General features: G+C 39.1%; 1 protein-coding gene across 1 annotated transcript; it reads right to left on the bottom strand.

Annotated features, from left to right (window-relative positions):
- Nucleotides 1–257: 257 nt before the first annotated feature.
- On the bottom strand, nucleotides 258–13,389 carry ptprc (protein tyrosine phosphatase receptor type C). The gene is made up of 28 exons (XM_070908517.1): nucleotides 13,315–13,389; nucleotides 13,070–13,099; nucleotides 12,653–12,925; nucleotides 12,312–12,551; nucleotides 12,102–12,215; nucleotides 11,624–11,755; nucleotides 11,337–11,498; nucleotides 10,648–10,788; nucleotides 9,306–9,511; nucleotides 9,156–9,216; nucleotides 8,923–9,031; nucleotides 8,610–8,647; nucleotides 8,193–8,302; nucleotides 7,881–7,971; nucleotides 7,482–7,558; nucleotides 7,213–7,249; nucleotides 6,999–7,096; nucleotides 6,482–6,607; nucleotides 6,151–6,308; nucleotides 5,903–6,038; nucleotides 4,668–4,817; nucleotides 4,198–4,288; nucleotides 3,909–4,045; nucleotides 3,479–3,613; nucleotides 3,203–3,325; nucleotides 2,938–3,098; nucleotides 1,854–1,989; nucleotides 258–1,036 (listed from the first exon to the last, which is right to left on the bottom strand). Exons 1-28 carry the CDS (start codon nucleotides 13,352–13,354, stop codon nucleotides 734–736), a joined length of 3,615 nt encoding a protein of 1,204 aa, XP_070764618.1. The 5' UTR covers nucleotides 13,355–13,389; the 3' UTR covers nucleotides 258–733.
- Between the last annotated feature and the right edge of the window lie 14,437 nt (nucleotides 13,390–27,826).

Here is a 27,826-nt window from a genome sequence, read left to right as displayed (position 1 = left end):
CCCCGCCCACTTCAAACCAATGAAAAGTGCACTGAAATCTCCTGTGAAATAATCAAAACTGTTCTAACTTTGGCAGAAAATGTTCTCATACAAATGAATCGCTCAGAGTAAGAAGAAAAAAATTTGGGGGGGGGGGCTTTAAAAGATGTTATGGACTTTGTACATTCAGCCCAATAAAGTTGATCGATGCTGAAAAACAACACTTTAAAATGACAATATTAATAAGAAAGTACTCTGCATAAATATGACTCTCTTTGTAAGACTATTTTAATGAAATGTTACACTGTCACATAACAAATTTTGAATTTTGCTATACCAGATATATATAAAGCATCCGTTTATTTAGCAAGAATAACAATACATAAACTAACTCAAATATAAAGGGGTATAAAACAACAACGTATTTACTGTATATTTAAAATGTTGTTCTTAGATGTCTCTAACTATACAGTAAATCTAAGGCTTCTAGTTTGATGACAGCATTTCTAGTAAACTTTGCTCACTGAAATTAATATTTGCATCCTTACCCTTTTCCTACCAGAATATTCATAACTTATCATATTTTTGTAAATCGACATTTGATCAAATTCTTTAACAAATCTCAACCAAAAACCACACTGTGGGAAAGCTTTACAATGTTCATACATTCATAAAGTATATTAAAGAAAGCATTCAGCTGAAGCGCTTATTTCCAAAAGTGAAGGGCACAGTCGTGACCCCGCTGCCACCCCTCTCAGACCTCCACAGTGACAGTGGGGCCGTTGCTGGCGTCCTCCAGTGGTGTTGTCTCTGTAGGGGCGTTGGAAACTTCCCTCCCTCCATCAGCCACAAGAGGAGCACTCTCTGCCGCCCCCTGCTGGTTGTTAGTGGTAGTGCTGGCTGGCTGCTCAGCCTTTTCCTCAGCTGGCTGCTCTGCTGCTTTGGTTTCATTGACAACCTGGACAGAGTCGGCTGCAGAGGCCTGTACTGCTTTCACTTCCCCGTTCTGGACAGGGAAGACCCCCTCCAGTGCGTTGTACAAGAACTGGTACTGCTCCTGTTAGAGACACAGACAGATTTAAGTGGAACCATGAAGATATGGTGTGATGCTGTAGGTTCTAATGAGAGTAAACCTTTTTATGTAGACTTTAAGCTCACACTATCACACACTTTTCTAAACAATACAACACAACACAATTAAGAGCACCCTTTTCACCCATGAACCAACAACTAACCAACCACATACACCGTCTTGCAGCTGTAAATACTCACTAAAGCCCAAATCCGTGGCTGAAAATAGTCACATCAAAAATGTGCTATTTACTCCTGTTTGAGCAACGTGTGCTAAAAACTACAGTGCCCAGCTGATTAAGGACATTATTTAACTGCTTTTAAAAATGAAAATATACATAAGTGACTTGTTTTTGAAGATTTACATCTTCAGCAGCCTTGGGTCTGAGAGCCACTGACAAGGTAGGGAAGTCAGAAAGTACTGACGATGAACGAGCGTATTGTTGGTTTTGGTTCTTTCATGGGATTTGTTGACAATAACAGAAATACAGAATATCATCAGCCTCACCCTTTAAGTCGTCAAAACAACATTATAAGCAAAGAAATGATTTTTTTTATAGCACTCAAAGTGAGCTAGAGCAAGGCTGAAGTGCTGCACTGGTGAAATACAGACACAATACATGAAATACATTAACAATACATCAAAAATAATATGTCAACCTTTATCTCTTCGACACAGATGCTACAGACACTAGGAGGTACATAAAAAAACTCAAGTGCCATAGTACTTTTCACTCTCAGCACTGTTGGAAGTTGAAGCTGTGAAACTTTGTGCTGACAGATGTTGGGTTCCTCTGTCTTACCTGGCTGAAGATCATGCCTTGTCTCTCCTTGCGTAGGGTTTTGACCACCTGGAAAACATCCACCAGCTTCTCAGTCTCAGCGCTGTTCAGCACGTTCCACAGAGCACAGAAAATCCCTGAACGGGACGAGCCATCGCTGAGGAAGGGGAGCACACACACGCACACAAGATTACACATTTTCACCATTTCTTTTCTGCTCCAGTTTGGTTTTCTTTTGGTTTCCATTTGAGCCAGTTTAATGATTTCATCCCTATATACATATTTATATATTGCGAATATATTAGATTGCTGTTAATTGCCACTGGATATGTTAAGCACTAAAAACGTATCGCTGACTGATACGTTGACTGGCTATTCCCGCTGTGTTCATACATGTGATTAATCATGTGATCACTGGAGAGCTGCTCATAAATGTTCCTCCTATACTTCGCAGTTAGTAGCTTGATAAATGTATCTTATTGCTCACACTCCAAGCCAAGACATGTTTTACTCCTAAATTGCGCTCTGCTCTCTTTGAGAAATATGGGCCCAATTATACAATCATGTTCATACCAATGGATGATTTAGTGTTTTTAGTTCATTTCAACTGGAGAAAAGAACATGCAAACTCCACGCAGAGGAGAATCATATACATGTCTTCCTTATAATGAGGTGACACTACAAACCAGCGAGCGATTAAACAGATTTTTAGTAAGATATCTACTATTAATTCATAATGTAAATGACGATTTGTTCCAATGTAACACGCCTGGTGTCCCCCAATATGTTCTGACAAAGTTTAGGGGCTAAAATTTAACTCTCACGGTATATCTCTATAAATACTTAAAAAGGTATGCCACTGTATAGCTTAAAGTGGTGTCCAATGATGTGTGACCTTCATCAAGCTCTTTAAGCTGATTTGGGTCCGAAACTCAAGTAGGTGGAGAGGTTTTTTTCTTCCGAAAGAGATTACAGGCCTGAAAATTAGCTTTGAAAGCTTCGACACTGTGAGTCATGTGTATGGAAAAATAACTGGATATGTTGTGGTCACATACATACTGCCCCTTTAAGAATCCAGAGGACGTTTTCTGTGAGGTTGTCTTACTTGCAGTGGACCACGATGGGCATGCTCCTCTGTGATTTGCTGCTGCCACTGCTGAGCTTGATGTCCTTGATCATGTCCGTGAGATCTTGAGGTTTCTCCGGCAGCTCTCTGTTCGTCCACTTCAGGAACTGGAAGTGTTTCACCGGCCGACTCTCTTTCCTCTGTTGACAGACGGTGGTGTTAAAACGGCTTGTCGCAATGACCAGAATGATTAATATGGAAATAGACTTTGTTACAACTACAGAGCAGGTTGCTGTTTTGTTACCTTGACATGACGGATTAGCATGTTGCGGAGGATGAAAGTTGGGGAGGTGTCTGTGCTTGTCACTTCCACCTCAAAGTCCCCAAATGTTTTCTGGTCTTTATCCCAGTAGACACAGTCAGACTCCTGTGAACACGACGACACACAAGAATACAAGTGTATTTACCATACATGTACCAAGAACATGTATAGTGTATTCTATATGTAAGGAACATACTACATTATACATCAGTACGTGGCGCTTGGCTGTAAGGACAGCATGCATGATACTTTATGTACCTTATCTCCCTCACTGCAGTCGGAGAGCATGACAATAGTAGATGCTCTCTTCTGGTAAACCATCGACCAGAAGTCAGCCATGGTGTCTGGCAGCGGAGTCTGTGCTGCGATGAAGGCGCGTGGGCCCCAGTAACCCTGTGTGGGCAAGAAAACACATCCATCTATTGTTGTACGCAGTCCAAACAAATCGGATGTGATGAATTTAATTACTCTTGTTTTAAAAATTCAACTGGCTGCATGAGAGATGGGAATCCATTCACAGTTAATGAGATACCAGCTGCTACAACAGGAAAGATGGTAACAGGAACACAGACTGCCATGCTTCAGTTAAACAAAACACTCTTATTTTTGTCCTGGCATCCAGGTTTGTGTCAGAGTTAAGCAGAAACAGGTTAGTAAATAAGCTGGAAGTGTCAGTAAAATGACGTACATCTACGTGGGAGGCATTGATGTACTTAGTGGACTCCTCATCCTCCTCATCGGATGACTCTTCCTCATCTTCCTCATCGGGGTCACTATCACGACTGCGTCCTTCATCTAGCTTCAGCAACACTCGGTTGTAGTCGTCTGAGGGTGGCAGGTTTGATATATGACACAAGTGAAACATATTTTCTCTGGTATATGAATGCTTGTACACTATAAGCATACTGCACATACACTGATGCACTATAGTTGTTATTCTATGGTGTAAAATGTCCCTGTGTTGAGCTGATACTCACATGGGATGACAGAGGAAGAGCGATTCTTCTTCTTGTTTTCCTCTGTGATCCCTGTGTTGAATGTCCTCCAGTTTTTATAGGAGGGGAGTCTCTGTAATTAGTAATAATAAGTAGTAAGTCATTTATAGTGATATATTACTTTCTTCCATATTTTGTATTAAGAGGTGGGGAACAAAGGAAAAATATTCTAATGATGATGAAAGATGTTTAGTGCTGTTAAGGTGAGATGTTTTTAGGTAATTTACATTATTGTCGTCATTATAGTCTTCCTCATACACTATTACGTTACCACACGCTTAACCACAGTTATAGGTGTGAATCATCAGTTCGGTTTTATAAAAATCAGTGACTTACATTGGTCACAAACATCAAACATAATCAAATGTATTAAAAAAGTGGCAGCTTCAATTCCCCCACAAAGCACTGATTTCCTGATAAATAAATAACTGATAAATAATAAAGTGCCGTACCTCAAACTCCTCCTCCATTAAGGAAGGCTCATTGGCTGAGTTCCTCTGTTTGAGCGTGCTCAGTGTGCTGTGGAGCTCAGACAGGGTGATCTCAGTCTCTCCAAACTGATTGTGCTCCAGCAGCGCTTGGTGAATCAGGATGTACTGGGCCTGTGAGAGGACAAATGGACTTATCTTAATAAACACAGGATATACAGTTTGGGGATAGAACAAATATGCATAAGACAAACTGCTATTGAGCTACATAATCCATGTCTCAGATTTCTCCAAGGTTACAAATCCCTCCTCATCTAACTCATCCTCCACTTGTTATCTCTGCCTCCTCCTTTGTGATTGATTTAGATTTAATTAACAAAAATGCTGCTTTTGTTCTTCATGAAAAGAGCTAGCCTACTAAATATGTTGTGCACTTAATGTACAAATAAATGAAAATATGCGAAACACATAAATGCACTGCACATGCTCATACACGTACTATGCATAACCTACTTTAGCTTCTGCCCTCTGGCAGGCGCTAGAGAGCACTGTGTGCCAAAACAACCAGAGACAAGAGCAGTTTTATTCCACACACCCTCACACTCACCAACACTTGAACCGGCCATGTGGGGTCTCAGTGCAGTTTCTGTATAATTTTAACAATAGATAATGCACTAATAAACTCAAAATAGAAAGGAAAAGATCATTAAGTTTGTCAATTAATTATTCAATTTCTAAAGTGATCTAATAAATGAATTAATAATTCCATTTTGAACTGGAGTCAAATAATTTTTGTCTATAAAGGCCTTTAAATGTTCTTCCACTTACATGTCTGTCTGCCAATGATATTCTATCTCCAATCATTTTCATTTTCAATCATCAGTGTAGCAGCCAGACCACAATCATGTATATACAGTGTACAGTAACAAATGAACCGTTATATATAGTGTATGTTTGTTTGTCTACCATTTGTTAATTTCTATTTATTTTTTATTAATTTAATTTCTTGCTGTACATAATAATATCTGTGCTTGTGTATTCTTGTCTCGCTTGATTATCTTTGTTCAGCTGTGTGTTCATGTCAGTTTACTTCCTGAATGTTTGTTCTTTTTACTGTGAGTAAGCACAGAACTACTGGAGTCAAGTTCCTTGTATGTGTCAACATACAACAATGAACTTAATATACTAAATATTATAATAACTAACAGTCTAATGAGACACACATATGATCTAAAATATGGTGTAAACTGATATTTTACCTCTACTTGAACCATTAGACATCTCTGTCTGCGGAGTCTGACTACGTAACCGTAGATGTCCACTCGGCCCTCTGCCTCCAGACCCTCCATCATGGCATCGATGCCAATGTAGGTGCCTGTCCTGCCGACTCCCGCGCTACACATGAGATAATAACATTGTGTTAAAGTATGTCAATATATATGTATATCAATGGCAAGCAAAGGTGAAGTCAAGCATTAGGACAAACAAATGTACAGAATGAACTTACCTGCAGTGAACGACGATGGGGCCGCTGAAGAAATTCTTGAACGCATTGACACGCCGCCTCAGTTTCAGGAGGAGATGTGGCTCCCCTGGGACGCCATGGTCTGGCCAACTCATGAACTGGATGTGGGTCACCTCCCTCTCTGAGTTCTTCTCCCTCTTCTGCAGACACACACACACACACACACACACACACACATAGATGGTTATTATTATTATTATTGAGATAAAGCTAGACAGTTATACTGCAGGTCACACACAGGTTAAAACCTGTGTGTGACCTGCAGTAATAACATTATAATGTGTTATGTATTAAACTTTTGATGGAGACTCACATTAGTTAGGCTGAGATGGCGGATGGTGTAATCTGGACAGTGGTCCTCTGAGTTCAGCTTGACTATAAACTCCTCAAAGATCTCCGTCTCTCGCTCTGGAGATGGCCAGTACTGCGCACACTTGACCTGCGACACAACATGTGAGAGGAGAGAGACAGAGAGAGAGAGAGAGAGAGAGAGAGAGAGAGAGAGAGAGAGAGAGAGAGAGAGAGTGAGTGACAACCCAAGTTTGCAAATATGCGGGTGATGCATGTTAAAAAGCAGGCCGCTACAGATAAAAACATTCTCCACAAAATTAGAACATAGTGTGTGCAGTTTGAGTTTGTCTATATCTGATTCACTTAAACACACTATGATGTGAGTGTGTTTAAGTGAAAGACTCAAGTCTGTTGTGGGAACATTAGCTCTTTTTGCTGTCACATAGAGGACAATGTTTAACTTGTAATTTAGAAAACAAACACGACTGAAACAACTGACATTATAACCAAAGTCAACAAAAAGTTGAAACTCTTCTCACCCTGTTTCCCTCTTCACAGCGTGTTACCATGACAATGATGGAGGACTGCTGCTCCCAGACCATCCTCCAGAAGTCACTCACAGTCTCATCCTTCGGCCCTACAAAACACACAGAATATATACTGTAGGCACAGGCAGGATCACATAGTGTCAACCAGAAACATAATGCAGGTGCACTAACTGAGTGTACAAAGAATGTGAGTACTTTGCTTTACCTTGAGCTGCAATGTACTTTTTGGATTCCTTGTACCCCTGCAGCAGGAAAACAAATGATGCTAAATAAGGTGTGTATTGTCAGAGAGAGATCATGAACTTTGTGTCTATTTAGCCCTAAAAAGCTGTGCTGTTTGGACGTAATGTGGCCCTTTAACATGCCAGTTCTTGCTGTTATTTTTATATTTCTAAATGTGTATGTTGTTTGATTATTCTGACTGCAGCAGTGGTAGCAAAAGCAGTAGTAGTATTATCTGTGTGTTTTTCATACATCAATGAAGCTGGCATTGATGTAGTCACATCCTGCCTCTCCATTTCCGCTGGTCAGCTGGACACGGTTAAAATCATCTGTTTCAAGATAGAAAAAAAATAAATGAATAAATAAAACATATTACAGAGGACACCCTTAATGAACGAGTGTGTGTTAATTTTCTGTAAATTCAATTAAGAAGCTGTTTCATTTATTAGCTAAATTAGGCTACATAGGTTAAATCTCACATTGATGTAAAAATCCTGTGAATCCAATATTGCAATAAAACCGTCCTGCTCACTGATGTGCAACATTTCCCCACAAAAACAGTTAATAAAAATACACATCACACATCTGGTAAGTGCTTTTATCTCTTTTATCTAAAAAGCTTCATGTGTTACTGGACAGACACCCACTCACATGGCAGGATGTCCACATAGCGGTTCTTGGGGACGTTGCAGGGCTTTTTGGCCTCTTTCACGCTGTGCCTCGAGAAAATTCTGGGGATGCTCTGAAAGCAGAAACAAATCATGTAACTTGCCAAACAATGCCAAAGACCAACAGACAGCAATTCTAGAGTACCATTCATACTCGCTCTATGCATGCACATCCAACCTCCTTGGTTCAAGTCCAGCCTTGGACCTCTCACCTCCCACTTCATTGTAAACCATCCAATACAGATAGAAATACCAAACATAATGCCACCAAAGAGAACACAGATGTTAAATGTACTTGAAACTCAGCCAGGAAAAGTCTTCCTTCATCAGCGAGCTTCCTCTTGTAGGCTTCCAGCAGAACCTCTGCTGCAATTGGCTCGACGGGCATCAGGTTCTCCTCATCATCTACAACAACAAACCAGCCAGCAGATGAAAAACAGAAACAATGTAATACTGTAATAATACTAATTTATCACTAGCCATTACTCCAAATTACAGTATATTTCTCAGTTTTTATAAATGATTTCTCTTGAAACATGTGTCTACATGATCTACCAAGGAATAAAGCAATACAACTGTACATTGTGAAACATCATAAATCATCTGAAAACAGTAACTCCTACACGTGAGTGCCATTTATTACATACTTAAAGACTGCTACAATCATCTGGTTCAACACAAAATCCAGGAAATAAACAGGAAGTCTACTCACTTGCTGTCGAAATAAGCATCATGTTTTCACTCAGGTCACTGCAAATAAAATAGTGAAGATTGGTTTCAAAGAATTGAAATGATAAGGAATATAGAATAGAAAAAGAAACAGCAAGAAACAGTGACAGTTATGATGTCTCTGTCTAAAATGCATTTCAAATGCAATAATAATACTATTTGTGTACTGTAAATGAAAAGATATTGTCTTAACAGGAGAACAAAACCTGCAGGTGAATTTGAGTAAAACCAAACAATCACAGGAGCAATGTGACGGTCAAACTCATGCAGGAGATAAAATGCGGAACGATCCTTACTGGGACTTTTTGCGCTTCAGGATGTAAATCTTGTAGATGACCAAAAGCAGAGCCACAGACGTGAGGATGATGAGGAAGACCAGAAATCCAATGAGAGCTTTGTCATTATCTGTAAAATGTTGGGAAAATAATATCAAAATGGACGTGTGTACTGTATGTGAGAGCAAAATGTGTCAAATGATTGAACTGAATAATGTGAGACAATTTGTGGCACTAATTAAAACTGCACATACAGAGAGTGTTAACTTCAGCTTCCTTGGGGTTGCCCTCATGAGCTCCGTTGAAAGCAGTCACCTGGAAAGACAGAGAATCCCTTAATCAGGAATTATAGCATTTGAAAAAATATGAGGAATAAAGCTGAAATTATTCAGGATTATACAAACCTTCAATGTGTAGGCCGTAGAGTAGCTAAGATCTACGAATTCAAACTTGCATTTGTCTTCAGTCTTCTTCAGAGTGTTGCTGCCATCATGAAGACGTGCAATGTATTTGTTCTCAGGTCCATTAAAACTTTTTGGAGGACCACAGGTTACTCTGATCACATTATGCTCTGAAATATTCGCTACCAGTTTAGTAATTTCTTCTGGTACTGTAAGAGAGTGAAGAAAAACAACATATTTTCCTTTAGATACAACACTCTATGCTTACTCACAGTTAGCACTCACAAGTGATACTTTAGTTTCCTAAAACAGCACTTTTAACACTGATTAGCATTTGCAGTAGGTTTTCAGTAGTGATACAAATACAAAATGCACAAAGAAAGATAATTAAATTAACTTTGAAAATGATTAAACTCAAAGTAAGTAGTATAAAAAGATCAGAAAATGAGTTATTATTCTGTATTATGTAAGTCTCTTAAATGATGACTGATGAAGGCTTTTACATTGTACTTTTTTAAACAGCTGTTATGTGTTGGGGTTGGAGTTCATTTAATGTTAGGTGGCACATGTTTAATAGTCATTCGTAAAATATTGGTATCACAAAAGGGAAACTGTAAATTGGACACTGTTAAAGCAGGAAAGAATTGAATTATGAGATGGTGTATGATGAGCAGACAAATAAGTAAATGGAATAAAAAAAGTACATTTAAAAAAATGGAATTCAAAGTACAATTCACTGCAGCACCTGTGATAAACAAGCAGGTCAGAAGTTACTGAAGCTGGCAGATTTCTACAATCACAGAGAATAACACTGTTATTGGAATTTGAAGTCTATCATTATTGTGTATTCCTGGTACATATTGTGTACATGGCCCCTACTTCACTAATGACTGGAGCATTATAATGACTTGAAGTGGGATGTTCTTATACTGTAGGCCTACATAATGTATATTGGTATTAGTATCAGGGAATGATATGCTGTCTGATTATCAGCATTTAACACCATTTGTTAAAAATGACAGACAGGATAAAGAATCAGATAAATTACATCATTGACAGAATTATAATGAATAGAATAAGTTGCATTTAGAATAATAATTACTATAATTAGCTTAAACAATTTCTAAATAATTGATTTCAGTAAACTTGTGTCATTTCGTAATCATATTTCTTGCTCTTGTGTCCTTTCCGAGGGATAGTCGGTCACATGATAGAGTTGCTGTGTGGTCTTAACAGGATATTCAGCAACATGCGAAATAAATAACCTTAATAAATATTTAAATAAACTTTTTTTGTATTATATAGATGTTGACTTCTCCAAAAGGTCATTTTTTGTGACACTTACCTCCACTCTTAGTCTTGAATGTAATTTTAACTGATGTGCCAACTCTTTCCTGGTTGTAGATGGGTTGGACTTTGCAGGTATACTGTGTGTAAGGTTGCAGTCCAGTAATAACACATGTTCCTCCTGATGAATATTTGTTAACTGCAACATAGTTTAATTTGCTGTTTGTTTGATTAAATAACAAGGCAACAAAGACACAATTGAGGGAATATACAACAGCAGATTGTTTTGTTGGTCAAGTGACCTACTAAGTGACAAGAAAACGGATATCAATCAATCAATCAATCAATCAATCATATGTCATTGGTAGATCACCAGTTCTGGCTCTGTAAGCCAAAACATTATGTGCCATTAGGCAAGCAGACTGGGAAGTTTAACACATGAAAATGTCAGTTAATATGTATTTTTAATTACTTCCTAAGGAAACAAGGATATCAAACTCTGGCATTTCAGTGTTATTTCTGGATCATGTTTCATGTTAACTGTGTGAATCTTCTCCGCCAAACTGGGACTTGTTGTATCATCTCTGGTTATTTACACCTTATTATTTAAATCACTCAGCATGCCAAAGTGTTAGCATGGAGCACGGTAGGTCCATGGATGATTCAAATGTCCACATTATATTTCACTATTTAGATAAACTGACCAGTAAAAGGATCTCCTAAGACTTCCATAATAATTTTACTTACTAGTGGGTCTCTGTTTGGAAGTAGGCCAACAACTGCAGTTATAAGAAAGACGAAGATTAGGAAGACGAGGAAGGACAGCTTGACAGTTCCGGCTGGTCGTGGTCCAACTCAACTCAGCGGAGGTATTGGTTTCCAATAGTTTTGTGTCTTTTATTGAAAGATCTGTTAGAAGACATTAGACATCTGTAACTCTGAGTATCTGGTGTTGTCCTTTTATCCAAAGTTATTTTAGGATACAAGCTTATTGTTCTCATCATTGCAGTGAGGTAAAGTGAATATCAACATACCACAGTCAATCTTGAAGGGGCTCGTAGTTGTGTTTTCTATGAGGACATTGTTGTGCTTGATCTGACCAGTACAGGTGTAGTTTGTGAAGGGCTCCAGCTCAGACAACATCATGGGTTTGAGTTGTCCAGGTTCTGAGGAGACACAAGGATGACAGCATTTCTTCAACTACTGGTATTTGTTTTGTATTTTTTAGAGTTAGATTAGATTCAAATGTGGACACATTCAGAGCAGATAAATAACTAAATCTTCTCTTCAGGGCTGATTGACAGAGTGCACAAAGCAATACCTCGACTTCCTCTTACACCAAAAGTTCAGATCGGTTTAGTTTTTTAGTAAAACTGATTTTTCATTGTCATTTCTGTGTGAGCTAATCTAATAGTGCAAATTGCCGGTCCAAATTTCTACCTGTTTGCACTTAAATCCATTCATAATGTTGGTGACAGACAAAGTTTCTTTACTTCTAGTCTTTTCACTCACCCTGACAGGTGTAGTCAATGGTGAGATCATTACAGTTTGGAGGAAGTGTTGTATTTATTTTTGCAGGAAGTCCAGTGGGAACAGTCTTCTTTATTTCACTTGGATTTAAGAAATCTGTGGAAAAAAGAAAACAGTACATAAATTAAGCATGATGAAGTAAGGTCTACACCACATGCAATTCAAAATACAGGAGGACTCTACTGTACATACCAACAGTGATATTTTTGGTGAGACTAAAGGAAGAGTTCAAACAGTTTCCTGAAGTGAAGGTTGTAGTCAAATCTGTGCAAATGTCATCGTAACGAGGTTTGATACAGAATGTTTTCTTGTCACTTTTGCATGGCTCAGCTGGAATATTATTTGATGTCGACAATGAAGAGCTGATGTTCCAATGGCTCCGGTAACAAACATATCCAGGGGTACAGTTGCCATTTTCAATGTCATCTTTTCCTGAAATACACAAGTGATGCACAAATGTCTCTCTGTCTCACTTCTTAAATAAAAAAAAAAAATTAAGATGCAATTCAATGGTATGAATTCTTTTTACTCACTCATCTCAGTTGTCATAGTTTCATTTCCAGTGGCCTTACAGTGTGTTACTGTACCATCACTATCAATAATTGCCAGTTGATGCTCATATTTAGTACAGGGCTTCAGCTGTTCGATTTCATGTGATGAGGTTTCGTTGGAGTGCTGACCGTCGAATGTCATCTGAGTCTTTGGTTGGCCCGCCTCATTAACGTGTATGGTGTAGTTACCAGCGATAGAGTTTGTAGTAATGTTGATCTGGAAGCCAAACTTGATGGGCGTGACAGTGTAAGAACCTGCAGACAGAATCAACAGAATCATAAAATCTCTTAGTTAATATAAACCACCTGATGACAGTTTGTTCATGTAGATGTCGAACAGTGTTTGTAAAGATGAGTGTAAAGATGATTACATCTTGAAAAAATCATGCTGATACTCACACTGTGGAGCTGGAGGGGCTTGTGTGGTGGCTGGAGAACGCATTCGAATGAGATTAGAAAAAGAAACAACAAAATATTAATATATGATCATAGAACTTTTAAATTCTCTTCCAAAGCAGCTTGCAAATGAAGTGTCTGTCGTAACCCATTCCTTAGCAGTGCTAGTATTAGGAATTGTTGTCTACACTCATATGAACAGTCCTATATAAGAACAAATGAGGGCTTGTAAATAGGAAAAGTCCAACCTGTGATGGCAGTACTGGTAGCCACTGTGGGGGTGTACATGGTGCTTGTAGGTGAGGTCTGGTTTTGAGGGGTGTTTGCAGTGGGTGAGGGTGAGGTGGTTGATGGATGAGCAGTGGCTGTAGGATGGAGAGCATGCTGGAGGTCACCTTCAAGTCAAAATACTTTACTGCCAATAGTCTTACCTGATATAATGCCTAACTACTATTTCAGGAGAATAGCATGCCAAATGCAACGCTAATGTATCCAAAAAGACTGTAAACTGAGGCTGAATACATTACCAGGCGTGGTAGTTGAATTGTGTGCCTGAGTTGGGGAGTTTGAGGTGAGGGTTGGCGTGGTGAGTGCAGGTTTGAGGGCAGTTTCTGAGGTGTCTGAAGACATGACAGTAGTTGCTGTCATGTTGCGTGGAGTTGAGGCGGTGACAGATAGGCTGGTTACTGAAATGGAATTTGTGTGTGGAGGTAAGCGGGTTGAAACATCTGCATTCCAAGAAAACAAAAATCAGGCCCAACACAATATCACAATGCTAGTTTCTACATCCTTAAAAGTTGCTTCATGTAACATTTTGACCACATTTATCCTGTTTCCTCTTGTTACAACTGTTGCAACTACTTGTCAATCCTTCCCTTCATTTAAGTCTACTACACATTTGTTTAAACAGGACAAAAGTACAAGGGGTGATAAAAAAACAAAAAAACAATAGTAGCACTGGGCAAGAACAAATTTATATTCAGGGCAGGAAAGGCAGCATTCAGCTGGATGTGTTCAGTAGGACTCTACAGCTAGAATAGCGGAAATGGAATCAGGTTGAGCATTACCTGTAGCCATGAGTTCAAATACTTCCTGTTTTTGGACGTAATGCTGTCTTCCTTTGGCAAAACACAAGCAAGGTTGCCTAAAGGTTGCCAACCTCAACAGGATTATGGCAACAGTGGTTTAAGTGTAACATTGCGCCAATAGCTGCCTCGCTTAGCTTCTTCACAGAGTAAATTGGAGTCAATATACAAACTAATTATTGGCTAAAGAATAGAGAATACCTAAAGTATTATTAAACCAGGGTTGATGCAGGTTAACCTGATTTGACATTTAAAGACAAGTCTGACCTCAACTTTGATGACAAATTTCTATAGCTTTCTCACAGAAGCTGTAGGATAAACTCTCACAGGTTATTTCTATAAAGCCAGTGGATGGTTCTTTTCAAATTTTGCAGACAATGTCATATTCAAACTGATTCTATTCCTATGACTGATGATTTTAGAGTACTCACTGTTAGGAAACATTAGGATTCTTGTTTCACTGACTGCATAATCAGTGACTATGATGGAAAAAAAGTTGCATCCATAACACGCAAAGCCCTTGAGAAAATGTTTGACTAACCTAAATCCTAACACTTGACACAGAAGTGCTGCTCTTCTCTAATTTCACCTCTTATGCTATAAATTCTCCAGACTCCATTTGTTTTGTTTCCCAAAATGAGATGAAATGCATCTACATTACAACATCATTACAACAGATCACAGATGGACAATGGATCATCTCTGCTTATGGCATAATGAATATAATATGCATAAACACTATGTATCCTCACTTCAGTATTTTCCAATGATGTGAGGGTCTAATTATAGACCCTTAACTCATGGTATAGATGCAGCAAGTTATTGTTAGTTTGCTTTAGCTCACCTTAAAAGCAAAGCACTTAAGAAAAGAAAGGGAAAACATCTGGGGTTCGACCTGCAATGGACCTTTTTATTCCCCATGCACTAGATGAATGTGACACTTCTTCCTGGATTGGACTTGGAATGGAGATTAGTTGCATACTGTGTGAACAGAAGCGTTTCATACTGCTTTGGCAAAAGCAACATTTTCTGAAATGAGCACAAACTAGAATGCAATTTACATGTTTGTACCTAAATAATTGTGTGTAGGTCAGGACAACTATAGCCCAATATTCCCCCACCAAAGGATTGTGGGTTAACCACGTGTTAGTGAATGCTGCAACACATGGACGTCATTTTCACCTGTTTATCATGTAGCTAACTGCTAGGTTTCCACATGTAGTTTATTTTAGAATTGTTTCTTCGTATAGGTAGGTCAAAAAATGGAGGCCAATGTCATCTAAAAATAAGTGAGAAAATATATTCATATAATATATTTATTTTTCCATTTGAAGAGCATACTCATGCTCATGACATTTTGCTGGCTTTGGTGCTGCAGTGGCCATAAAGGGATGACACAGTATAAAGAGAGTGTGAGGTGGTGTGAGGCTGAGGTGAAGGTATTGCACTAGGTGTAGCACAGCCAGTAGCATAATTAGAAATAAAAAATGTATTATTAGATAACTTATGTATTTCCACTCACCTGTTTGGTTTTCACCTGGAATTACAAAAGAGAAAAAATGTGTAAATCATTTGGTCATAAAGGACTACAGTATACTGCATACAATAGGCAGAAAAAGAAACACACAAAAGCCATCGAACAGTGAATTCATTCAAGCGTTCTTCATGTAACTTTTGTGAGTGTCAACTTCCATCTGACCGATAAAACTCTTCTTACAGGGCCAAAGCGTTGTCAGGCCAAAAAGAGGAAAAAGCAACTGTTTTCATCTGAGGTTCTGTACAACCTGGTTGCTATGACAATGCAGCAAAGAGCCACACTTGTTATTTCAGAAGGCAAACCGCTATTTCCTGCTTTGCACTGAAACCCAGAGCCTCCCCATCCTTGCAAAATTAGTTTCAATTTGGACAGATCGCTGGATCATACTGAAGCACAAATGGACTTTCGCAACGGACTTTCTCTCCTTTATCCTCCTTCTTAGTCATGTCAGAAATGACACTGTCACCAGATATTGTTTAAAATGATATTCATGCTTTGTGCTGTGTGCACTCAATATAAACCAAAAATCATTTACATCTTCATAAGTGCATTGTCTTTTGCTTTTCAAACTGTGTTTTCTAATATTAGTTTTACCAAGTTGGAACAAAGAGAGGCTTGTAAACACGTGTTAGCTCTTTTGTCTATTTGTTCTTTTACAATAATAGCAATGAGCAATGAGTGATGAGGTGATGGGGGACAGTCAAACAGCGAGTCTCAGGATGTGGTTTGGCGCGCTCTTGTTTCACTGTATCGAGCAGAGATGCATGCTTTCTGCAGTGACATTTCACCACCTCATATTTTGTGGTGACTGATTTGAATTGTTTCAGTGATGCAATTGTGCTCTATGAATATTTTATAGAACTGATGAGAAAACTTTATCCAAACCCTAATTTGATCATAACTTAGTTTGTTTCAGTCACACCACGGTAACAATAAAACAATCCCTGTTCTGCTCTTTTTTTAAGTTGGCCATGTGTGTAAAAAAAATGGTGTGATATTCACACTGTTACATCAGCCTGTTCAAGATCACAAGCGTTTTGTAAGTGTGACAGAGAAAGAAGCAGAAGTAGAGGAAGAGAGAGGTGGAGGAAGGGAGACAGGGCGACCATAGAGAAGAAATTCAACTGTGCAAAGTTGACAGCATTAACAGTTTAGTGACATATTAGAACTCAAATGGCCCCAGACGGCTGTCGCTGAATCTTGTCTGAAATTTAGTAAAGAAACTGATTAAGTGTCTGATTTGTCTTTTATGCATCAGTTTTCTCTCTATCAGTTTTTACCATCAGTTTTTTGTATCCACTTTCTTCTCATATTTTGCATTCACCGCAGAACCCCAGCTTTGTGACAAGCACACTCCCCCTCCTCCCAGGACCTGCTTTAATCGTGCAGCATTCTTAACATTTCTGACCTCACTTCTTCATTTTAGACACTGTGCTTCCCCTTTTTTTTTTTCATGAATTCTCAAGTCATTTACTTTTGCTCTGTCTCAGTCTGCTAGGCCCGCGCTGCTCTGCCAGGAAATGAAGGCAACTCAGAATGGAACACGGAAGTGGTCAAGTTTTTGATCACACAGCTCCGATGTGCTGTAGCTAAAGAATGCTTGAAAATGCATCTTAATGAGGCAAAGCTGCTCTCACGAAGTTGGCTTAACTAAATGAAACTGGTGCTCACATGATCTTTGGCTTTTAGGGTTGATGTGTAATTCTTTAACAACAATGAGGGGAAAAAAAGCAAAGGACAAGTTGAGCAGCGTTTTGAGTTTTGAGTTTTGGATTTAACACTGACTAGTTTGTGTGTTGGGAGAAAGCTGCTTTTTCTGCTTTTTAATATTATGGTAAAACACCTTCATATGAATACATACAAATGTAAAAGCAAAGTACAGTGTAAACATGTTATTGTAACATTCACTGTTTCTGCAGAACCAGTACCTTTACATTTGATGAGTACATTTGGCTGATAATACATCTATACTATTTGAGTATAATAATTGAATGTAGGATATGAATATTTTCATACTGTGGTATCTCTCTTTTTGGTGAGTAAAACATCTGAATAATTCTTCCAGCACTGGGTGAAAGTAGCAATACCACGCTGTAAAAATACTCCATTACAATTAAAAGTCAAAACTGTACGCAAGTAGAAGTATTATCTGTAACATTTAAGTATAAAAGTACCCACGTTTCAGGCAAAATGAGCTCTGTCAGAGATATATTGTTATACAGCATATTAAACTATTGGATAATTCTTACTTTTACATGAAAATAGCATTTTAATGCTGTAGTTGGTCGAGTTGGAGCTGATTGTATTTGCGACTGTCGGTTGGTTTCATTTGCTGTATAACAGTGCATCATATTTCATGTGCTCGTTATAGGTTTTTTAAACCTTAATTTGCAAAGGCACTACAGAAAATGTACAATATTTCCCTCTGAAATGTAGTATAAAGAACCATAAATTAAGGTACATCCGAATGATACTAAAGTACAGTACTTGAATAATTGTACTTAACTACAATCCACCACTGGTCAAATGCTATTAATGTTGAGATAACTAAATTGATACATAATTATTTAAAAGACTGAATGGAAAATTGAAGACATGTATAAATAAGAAGTGTCTGTTGATGCAGTGTACCATGATGACTCATCTCACACTAGCTGAGAGATAAGGCATGTTCGAAACAAATGACAAATACTGACCCTGACTGACATTAAAGACAACAGAGTGAAATAAATAGAGTGAAGGGTTTATTTCAGCTCGTGTGTACAGACATCTAAGCTGAAAATAGCAGAAATTGTTTGATGTGCTGAACAGTAGCAGAACTCTGAGTGATGCAAGAGGCGGTAAGGTGGGTCTGACTTAACACACACATGCAGACACACACGCATTCAGTTGTGTATCATATACAACACTCACAGCCACTAGGGTTGAAGTGAAGAGCTTGCAGGGACACACCCTGAAAAATCTTCTCATCTCTGACAGACACCCCACCCCCCCCCCCACCATCACCACCCACACACATATACATACTTACACACACACACACAATGTCAAAGCAGAACAGAAACATGATTGCAAAAATTCCCATAGCTTTGTACCAAAGGAAAGAACACTTTTTAAAGAGAGTCTTCTTATTAACAGCAGTCTTTGATTGAACATAACTGTTTATTCTTTTGCCAAAGGGGCTCTCAAACCTGTCACTTTTTAGCTCCTCACATCACAAGTGTGCGCTGTACTGTCTTGTGTTCTTGGGTTTGGAAAGTTTAAGAAACGTGAAGTAGCACAAACGGAGGCACAACTCAAAGACATGATATACTGTAGCTTGTCATTTCTGCCCTCAGTTTTTACTTTAAATGATTACATTTTGTGCTGCGATGTTTTCCTGTTTTCCAAAAAAAAAAAAAAAGCAAATTTGTCAAGCGTTTGTGCTGACAGATTCATGTCTCTGTCTCAGGCATGGAAAGCGTTTCACCTTTTCTCATAAACACGATCACATGCTCAACGACCATATGCTACAACTTCAAAAACAGTCAAGTTAGGAGTTTGGAATGAGAGACCTCATCGCCTACGGTTGGCCATCATTCATGTTTGGCATCATTTACAGATTTAGTTTTTCTTCTAGAAGACTTTCAATGGCAAACGAAAGGACTCAACTTCATAGAACACCATTTCCTTTCCACAGTCCCTTCATAAAGAAGATGCAGTCGATTACTTACAGTTGGCCAAACCGATGATTCCAGCCCAGAGCAGCAGGATCTTCAGACCACAGAGACCTGCCATATCCAGGAGTTAGGGTATGTACGGCCGCACACCATACAGTATAGTCCTACTGGGGACAAACAGGCAGGTATTCACACGCCAAATCGAAGCTGTATTTCCAATTCTTAACTCAACTCTAAGAGAGGAATAAGTCAAAAACGTTGTCTTATTTTAAGCTACATACGTTTTCTGTCTTATCAGTTGATGCAGCTTCCTGGACTTGTTCCCCAAACCCTAAACCTCGCCTCTGGTTTCAAGTCAAGCAAGTGGGAGTGATGTCACACCAAGAGAGCCTGCCTTTACCTTTGGTGACAGGAAGCTTCATTTCAGCTACGCCACCAAGAACAGGAAGTCTTTTCTCATCTAATCTTTACTTGCTTTTTTTTTATTGTGTTTTGACATATTGGGCTTTTAGATACATGCTGAATGATTGTTTTCAAACTCACAGTCTAACTTCACATCAACAGACACAGAAATGAAAGACAATTATGATGTTAGCACATTGAGGTTTCCAGGTTAAGGTCTTCTGTCTAGCTGGAAATCAGATCACAAGACATAACCTAATGAAACTTCTTAGAGCTCCTCTTCTTTCTCACTGACTCCTCCCTGCTCATAAGCTTACAGGCCTACAGTCGCTCGGCCGTGTAACCAAAAAACGCACGAGGAGTTAACACTGCAATGTGCAAGAAAAAAAAGATGCAGTCTTTCCCTTCTTAAACTTTGTTCTCTGTTTTTTTTTTCTCTCAGTCTAAAGAGAGAAAACATGTGGCCATTGGCTCCAGAAGTGAATTTCTTCATTTCTGCTGTTCCTTCTGTGTGAAATACATTTATAAGGGATGTTAGATCTCTTCAAAGTCATTGATCGTGCATGGTGTTTGATCATCATGCTCTGCCTTGGAGCCCGAAAATGCTTTACTTCTGTTTACATACACAAGAAAATAGGGGATAAAAGAGGAAGGAGAGAAGTAGAGAAACTCTCCGGGGAGTGAGACTCACACACTGGGTGGTGAGCTGATGTGAATCTGGATGAAACACAGTCAGCTATTTCATACAGTTATATGGAAATAATACATGCAACTAAGCAGACCCATTTCTTTCAGTTTAGACAGATATATAAAGAGCTGCTGAGGCTTTTACTTAATCCTACAGCAGTTATACAGTGGATGAAGCTGTAAGTCTATATGGCGTGACGGGGATGATATGAATATATAGTTTACAAAATAATAAATCACGTCAAACCTTTTATTTACGTTTGTGTTTTATTCTGAAGAATAGTTGCTTTCTTTCTAAGTCATAATATACGAATGTGGAAATAAGTTAGAACCTGAAACCCGGCAGGAAAGTACTATCTTTCCGACAAAGAGCTCACATTTTTAGTATGAAGATCTAAATATGGATTTCCTCCTAGACCAATGAAACACATGGTATTTGGCTATTTCCACTTCTGAGAGACAGATAGATTCTCGTAATCAGGAAGTGGCTCTTAAGCAAGCAGCATCAAGTTAATGCAATCCAAATGAAACTGTATTGTCATTGTGTTTTTTGTTTGTTGTGAGTCCTTAAGTGCAGACAAGTCATTCAACCTTGTCTAATTGCCTTTTAATGCTGTCAAGTTGCCGGATCTGGCATCATTGTAAAGTACAGAACTTTCAGCATACTGCCTTACTGCAAAATCGTGAGACTTATATTGATGTATGTGATTAGAAATGCCAGCGTCTTAACCTCAGACATTTAACCAACAGTTGAGCTCCAGTAAGAGAAATCCACTAAGTAGAGTTACTGTTTATTGTAAAGATGGACGGTATATTTAGAAATAGAGGACAAATTGCAGCAGGCTTGCATCCTGTGGCTGCTGCTTCTATTTGACTTTGCTTCTATCTACATTTGAGTAAATTATATTTTGTCGTCATACAATGCTTTTAAAGAAAGAAATCAAGTATTTGGAACAATAACTGTTTTCGAATGAAAGGAAGGTTGAATATCCTGAAAACAATTTGATTCTGCTGGCAAAATATAATTTACTCAAATGTAGATTTTTAAAATGTCCTGTTTTTGAAGCATTTAAAAACAAATTGGCTGTCTTTTTAAAATCCTTGAGACATATCTATAGTAAAAATGAATTCACTACTTTACTTTTTAATTCAAGTTATTTGCTTATATCAGTAATAGTAGTCATGTTCTCAGTTATATTGTAATGAACTAATGTCATGTTCCACAGATGCCAGTTTTGTGTTCAACAAAGTGAGAAAAAACAAAACTAAAAAAAAACCTTCGATTTCATCCATCTTGAATTGAAAAGTCCCGTGAGTGCAGAGGGCGCTTAGTCTGAGACGTTGGGAGGCAGTGGACCACGTGCCACGCCAGCTTTGCAGCAAGGCATGGGCAGTCCTCAATTACGTCCTCAGGAGCACATCAGCCGCACACAGTCCGGCCAAAAACTAGGTTTCAAGCTAGTCTTGTTTTGTTTGTTCTTTTCTAGATTATTATTCTCTAATATAAAGCTCAGCCTTATTAATGTTGAAATAATATGTCATACGAGACAACACAAACATGGCTTTGAGCCATAATTGGTATTTTTCCTCATTATCTCCACAACAAACACACATGGACGCAGTGAAAGACGTTTTCTTTGGTCTGAATCACACAATAAAATGACACACAGTTGCTCTTTGAGCTTCTGCCTGTGTTTCCACAGACCAACCACAAATTGAAAACAGAAGTCACATGGCCTGACAAGGGACTCAGTCACTGGTCAGTGGCAAATAACTTCCATCTAGAAACAGAATGACACAATCTATAAGGCGTCCTCTGACTGAAAACCAGACTGAAACACATGTGTGTTCTTGGCGGTGTTGGTGTGGATGCTAGAAAAACAGTGTCACTATAGAGGACACGTGGTCCCTGTAATGCTGCATGAGCTTGAGACTCAACGTGACTTCAGAATCTACTTAATCAGGAACTCTTTGCATCATGTTAACATATTTTATCAATACCATCAAACTTTTTTTCAAAAGGTTTCCTCCCACCATTTACTTTACAAACCTGTGAATTACATTCACAAACAGTTATCCCGCATTAGCAATTTACCTTCAATAACTGTGCTCAGTGCCGATGTTCATATATGGATGTAGAGTTTGTTGTTGCGCATGAGCATCTTAGCATTCGACATGCATGTGACAACACTTGTGGCTTGGGTTTACATCTGTCTTTTAGTCGCTTTTGACATTTTTATTTTTCAACAATGACAACAATCTTTCATTAACAGGGAAAGGTTGTGGTTATGTTTTCCTTACTTTGACCAAGTGGTTTTAGTTGCCTTTTAGTTTAGTTGCTGACCCTCCATAGCAACCATCCTCCTGACCTGGGTTGAACACACATTGCCCGGCTTTAATGACCAGAGGTTTCTGTTAGGATAGAATGTATGTGTGCTGGATGCTTCACGTTTCCACATCACACCTGTTTTAGGTGCATGATTGTTGTGATGTCACAAAATCCTGCTCGTATGTATTCATCTTAGACTGAGATTTAATGTCAGCACAGAAACTTCACTAACCCTTCACGAGATAAATGTGAAAACAGCTTTCTAGTGTCAAACTCTGCACATACATCACTATGTAACAGTAAGTTAGGAACAACAAGCATTCAAGTGAAGGGGACTTTAATGATATTGACATTGACAAGTCATTCAACCAACTTTGAAAAGAAAGGAAGATGAAGATATCAGGAGAGAAACAGAAAGCATGCACATGTGGGCAGAGAGAGAGGTGGCTGGTAACCACCATAGATCAACCTGTGACAGTTATGTCACATGAATGTGTCTATGACAACCACAAACCTCTAGGTCTGAAAAGTGAGGCCAATGTGGAAGAGCCTTGAACCTTAAAAAAATGGTCAGCAGGGGGCGACTTCACTAGTTGCAAAAGAAGTCAGATTGTATAGAAGTCTATGAGAGAATGACTCTACTTCTCACTTGATTTATTACCTCAGTAAACATTTTCCTCATGAGTTTATGGTCTCAATCGCTAGTTTCAATTCTTCTTCAATACAGCATGATGTTCATTTTGTAAATTATTGTCCCATTTAGAGTCAAATAGACGACAAAGCAGGGTATGCTTTAGGTCGGGTTACCTTGTCGCTACCACGGCTAGCGGCTGTACATTTAGAAGCTAAGTTTGTTAGCTGCAACTTCACTTTTAGACTTTTAGAGACCACATTCTGTCTTGTAGTTGCCATAAAACATTTAAAGGAAAAGTTTGGCATTTTGGAAAATACATGCTTTCTTGCTGGACGTTAGATGAGAAGATTAGCTTAGCATAAAGACAGGAAGCAGGGGGAGACAGCGAGCCTGGCTCTGTCCAAACATCCGCCTACCAGCACCTCTAAAGCTCACTAACATGTTATATCTCGTTTGTTTAATCTGTACAAACCGTTATGTTCAACCAATCTAAAAATCATTAGCTCTTCAACAGCAGCCACAATTCTCCCTGTTTGATAGAAGTGATTATAAACATCACATGTGACTTATGGTAAGGCGCATAATGTTCTGTGTATGTATACATATTAAATATACTTTTGTGTGCATACAAACACATAATTGAAACATGGTACACTGAGGTAATCACAGCTCATACTTTAGTAGAAACATTATGTTACATTATTATTGTATTCACATTGTTATTTGCTATTCAACTTTAATAAACCTGATCTAGGCTCAGTGAGCTCTTTAGTAACAGCGCCCTGTTTCACATCCATCAGAGAGAAACCTGAGAGGCTGCAAGGTGAAGGGAAACCAGATGATGTCTTTCCTCCCACATAACAGAATTTCCTTTGTTTGGTTAGATTTCAGGGGGATATACTGATCTCACTTTAGATTAGGTACATTCCCGCTGCTATTACAAGTGTAAAGAATTGAAAAGTGTCTAACTGAAGGTTTAACTGAAACTTCCTCTGTTATAAATCAGCTAAAGTAAATGTCACAATCAGAGATCGTAAACCGAGTGAGGGCAGGTAGCTGTCATTAAATTCCAGCTAATGGGTGATGAGAAAACAACGTAATTGTTGGTGTTAACATTAAAGTATCTCTGGCCTCTATTTTAAGCTCTGCATGTTTATGTAGGGGGTGAGGAAGGGGGTGTGGTTTAGATGAGAAACCGTGTCACAGCTTCCCCAATTTCTTCTTTAATTTCTACAATCTTGGGTTGTTGCTAAAAAGTTTTTTCTAGCTTCCTCTCTTGTCTCCTTCTCTCATGTCCTCTCCTCTCCTAATCATTGTAAATGTCTAAAGCTCCTCACAATGGCAGGGAGGACAGTGGAGGAGGGAGGCCACAGACTATCTATTGAAGTTTGTGCTTTTAGTTCCTCTCTGCAGTCACAGCTGTGACCACAGGGAGGTGTAATAAAAATGGCTTGCAAGCAAAGCATGCGTATGCCTGTGTGTGCACTACACCCAGATGCATGCATTTTTATTTCCTCTCTTTGCACGATGCACCTACACTTTGTATATGGGTTAAGAGTTCCAGATATTGTCGCTCCGCCATTCACCCTTTTCAACATGTGCCTGTAGTAGAAGCAGAAGTTTTAAACATCTTAAATGTTGTTTAAAGATGCTTTTATGGACATTTTAAAGATGGCAGCCATGGTGCAAGTGCATACAAAATGTTGACAATAAGTTATTCAGTGGCACTCCTGCTGTGTGTCATCTTTTGTGATCAAATCTGCCTCTTAAAAGTTTTGAGTAAACTTGAAAAGGAGAGAAAAAAAGAAACACTTCTTTTCTGAATCATCATTATTCTGTTTGAAGGTGTTTGTTATACGGTAGATAAAGTTAGGATGAGGAAAGTACATGATATTAAATATCAAAGATGATGAAAATGCTAAAAGTTGTGCTCAACTGTTTCAAAGCACTGTGTGTTTGTTACACATATAGAAATATAAAGATATAGAAATATAAAGAAATGTGTATATAAATAAGAATCAGGTAGGCTCTGAATGCCATCTTATATGAAATGCTGCACATGTAGGCGGTTACTACTGCCAGTAGAGCTGAATATCTGGCTCTGTTTACTACTAACAAACACCACTTGAAATTGACAACATGCACCATCCCAGTGCGGTCTTAAAAATACTGGTCATGCTTAAACAATTAAAAATGTAGAAAGTGGCTTATATTGTCAATTCTAACTGTCAGTCATTAATACATAATAATCAAAAACATCCTCTAATAAATACCAACATATCCACACAGGCCTTTGATCTCTGCGATGTGACATTTTCAGTTAAACTAAATGGAGACATACAACTTGTATGTATCAGAAGGGCAGTGAAGAGAGTTAAAGTTTAGAGTCAGAACAACCTCTTTTACACTTCCTCTTTGTCCTTCCTGTCTGCACTCTGTAGTGCACAGTGTCATTGCACACTGTAACACTGCAAAGCTTTATTCATGCTTCCTCTCTCCTGGGTGTACTATTTACATGAAGCCATACCTTTCAGTTTTGTCTGAGAAAAATATTTTACATTTCTTTCCAATTCTCAAACCTCCACAGTGAACTGGCAGGCCTCATGTTCTGTTACTTAATCAATAAAGTCTGCCTCCACCTCCAGAGTTTCTCAACACACACATCTGTGCTGGTAGAGCAACTGAAAACCACTGGAGGGCAGTGTGGCTTCATGTTGCACCACAGCCGTTCCCCTTTTTTCACACGTATTTCTCTCCCCGCTTGTTTTTGGGAATAGCCGAGTGGCTGAATGCATTTTATACACACACAAACACGTGTACACACACATACACGCGCTCAGTGTTGCGATTTGGACTCCTTTTGGTTCCTCTCTGCCGATGACTGACAGGTTCTTAACGAGAGAAGCCTAGAGCGTTTGCCCTCCAGGCCTGTACATCAACCATCAACATACAACGCATGCACACACACACACACACACACACAGACACACACACACACACACACACACACACACACACACACACACACACACACACACACACACACACACACACGTATGCACACTCACTCCCATATTTATATACATACACACACGCACACACACATATCATCCACACACACACATCTACTCTCTACTCTCTACTCTCCAGACAATCTCTGTCCCGTTTCCCAGGCTCTATCAGTTCGTCCATTGCTCGGGGAGTGTTTGACAGTCACTGGGAGACGGTTTGGGTTTAGCAGTGTTATTATGTTTCTATGAGGCAGCCTTATCCAGCACAGAAGGAATGTCAGCTGCATCTTTGTTCAATAAGGCTCAACACAAACACAGTACAACACCACACAATACCACCAAGGGCTAGCTGAAGTGCATGTGCATAGATGTGTGCGTTGGTGTGTTGTCATTGCGAGGGCCACAATGGTGAGACGGCATAGCTGGGCAGGTGAAGATGGAAACCCAGAGCAGCACGTTCCTTTTCCCCCTCCACCGCTTCATGATTCATCCCTCTTCTCACCTCTGTTCCTTCTCTCTTTTTTTCTGTGGAGGAGTGAAAACCCAATTAAAATACTATGTGGATGGATACAATGAAGAAAGACATACCTCCTCCATGACATTCTCTCTACCCCCCGTGTAGTGACAGATCTGGTGCATTCAAACCGAGGTGAAAAAATGTGGTGGCTCCCGCCCTCCTGCTGCCATTAAATGTTGATGTATAATATGAAAAAAAATATATATACACAGCATGAATATGGATGTATAAATCAAAATCTATTGCGGATTAACCCCACATACATACATATGCTATAGTTTGTATGCGGCTGGGAAACAGACAAATACCTGATGCAGCAGGAGGTGGAGGATGCATCCATTTTTTACATTTCACACACACACACACACACACACACACACACACACACACACACACACACACACACACACACACACACACACACACACACACACACACAGATTCATGTCTTCCATGTATATCTCTCTCTCCAATCCCTCTTCTCTTCTTCCGCTCTTGTTTTCCTCTTTTCCTGACCCAACATCCAGTTCTCCCAGGAGATCCTGCTTTCTGCTGCCAGACTGGGCCTGTATAGCATACACAAACACACACACACAACCACACAAACACACGTTCACTGGCTCTGTCTCTCTGTGGACAGAACTGCCAGTCAATCCAGCAGCAGCCCAGTACAGACCTCACTGCCTCCCTGTTGTGGGGTCAAGGGCTGGAGAAAAGTGTGTGTGTGTGTGTGTGTGTGTGTGTGTGTGTGTGTGTGTGTGTGTGTGTGTGTGTTCAGAGAGAGACAGGGTCAAGGGGCTGGAAGAGTGTGAGGACTCCTCTTTTCAGGCCTACTAAATACTGTAGTGTATGATATTTACCTGCTTTAATATTACAACAAAGCCCCTCAGGAGTGTGTG

This window comes from Enoplosus armatus, chromosome 7 (genome assembly GCF_043641665.1).
Source record: "Enoplosus armatus isolate fEnoArm2 chromosome 7, fEnoArm2.hap1, whole genome shotgun sequence".
Classification (NCBI taxonomy): domain Eukaryota; kingdom Metazoa; phylum Chordata; class Actinopteri; order Centrarchiformes; family Enoplosidae; genus Enoplosus; species Enoplosus armatus.
The sequence above is the reverse complement of the archived record's forward strand: the minus strand, read 5'-3'. Positions and strand labels throughout refer to the sequence as shown.

What these genes read in the sequence shown, in the direction of transcription:
- ptprc (XM_070908517.1), bottom strand. Translation starts at nt 13,354, where the DNA reads ATGTACACCCCCACAGTGGCTACCAGTACTGCCATCACAG. An exon ending in CTATGTGGACATCCTGCCAT is followed by an intron (nt 7,559 to 7,880) that starts GTGAGTGGGTGT and finishes ATCTTGAAACAG; the next exon opens with ATGATTTTAACCGTGTCCAG. An exon ending in TGCTAATCCGTCATGTCAAG is followed by an intron (nt 3,099 to 3,202) that starts GTAACAAAACAG and finishes GTCTGTCAACAG; the next exon opens with AGGAAAGAGAGTCGGCCGGT.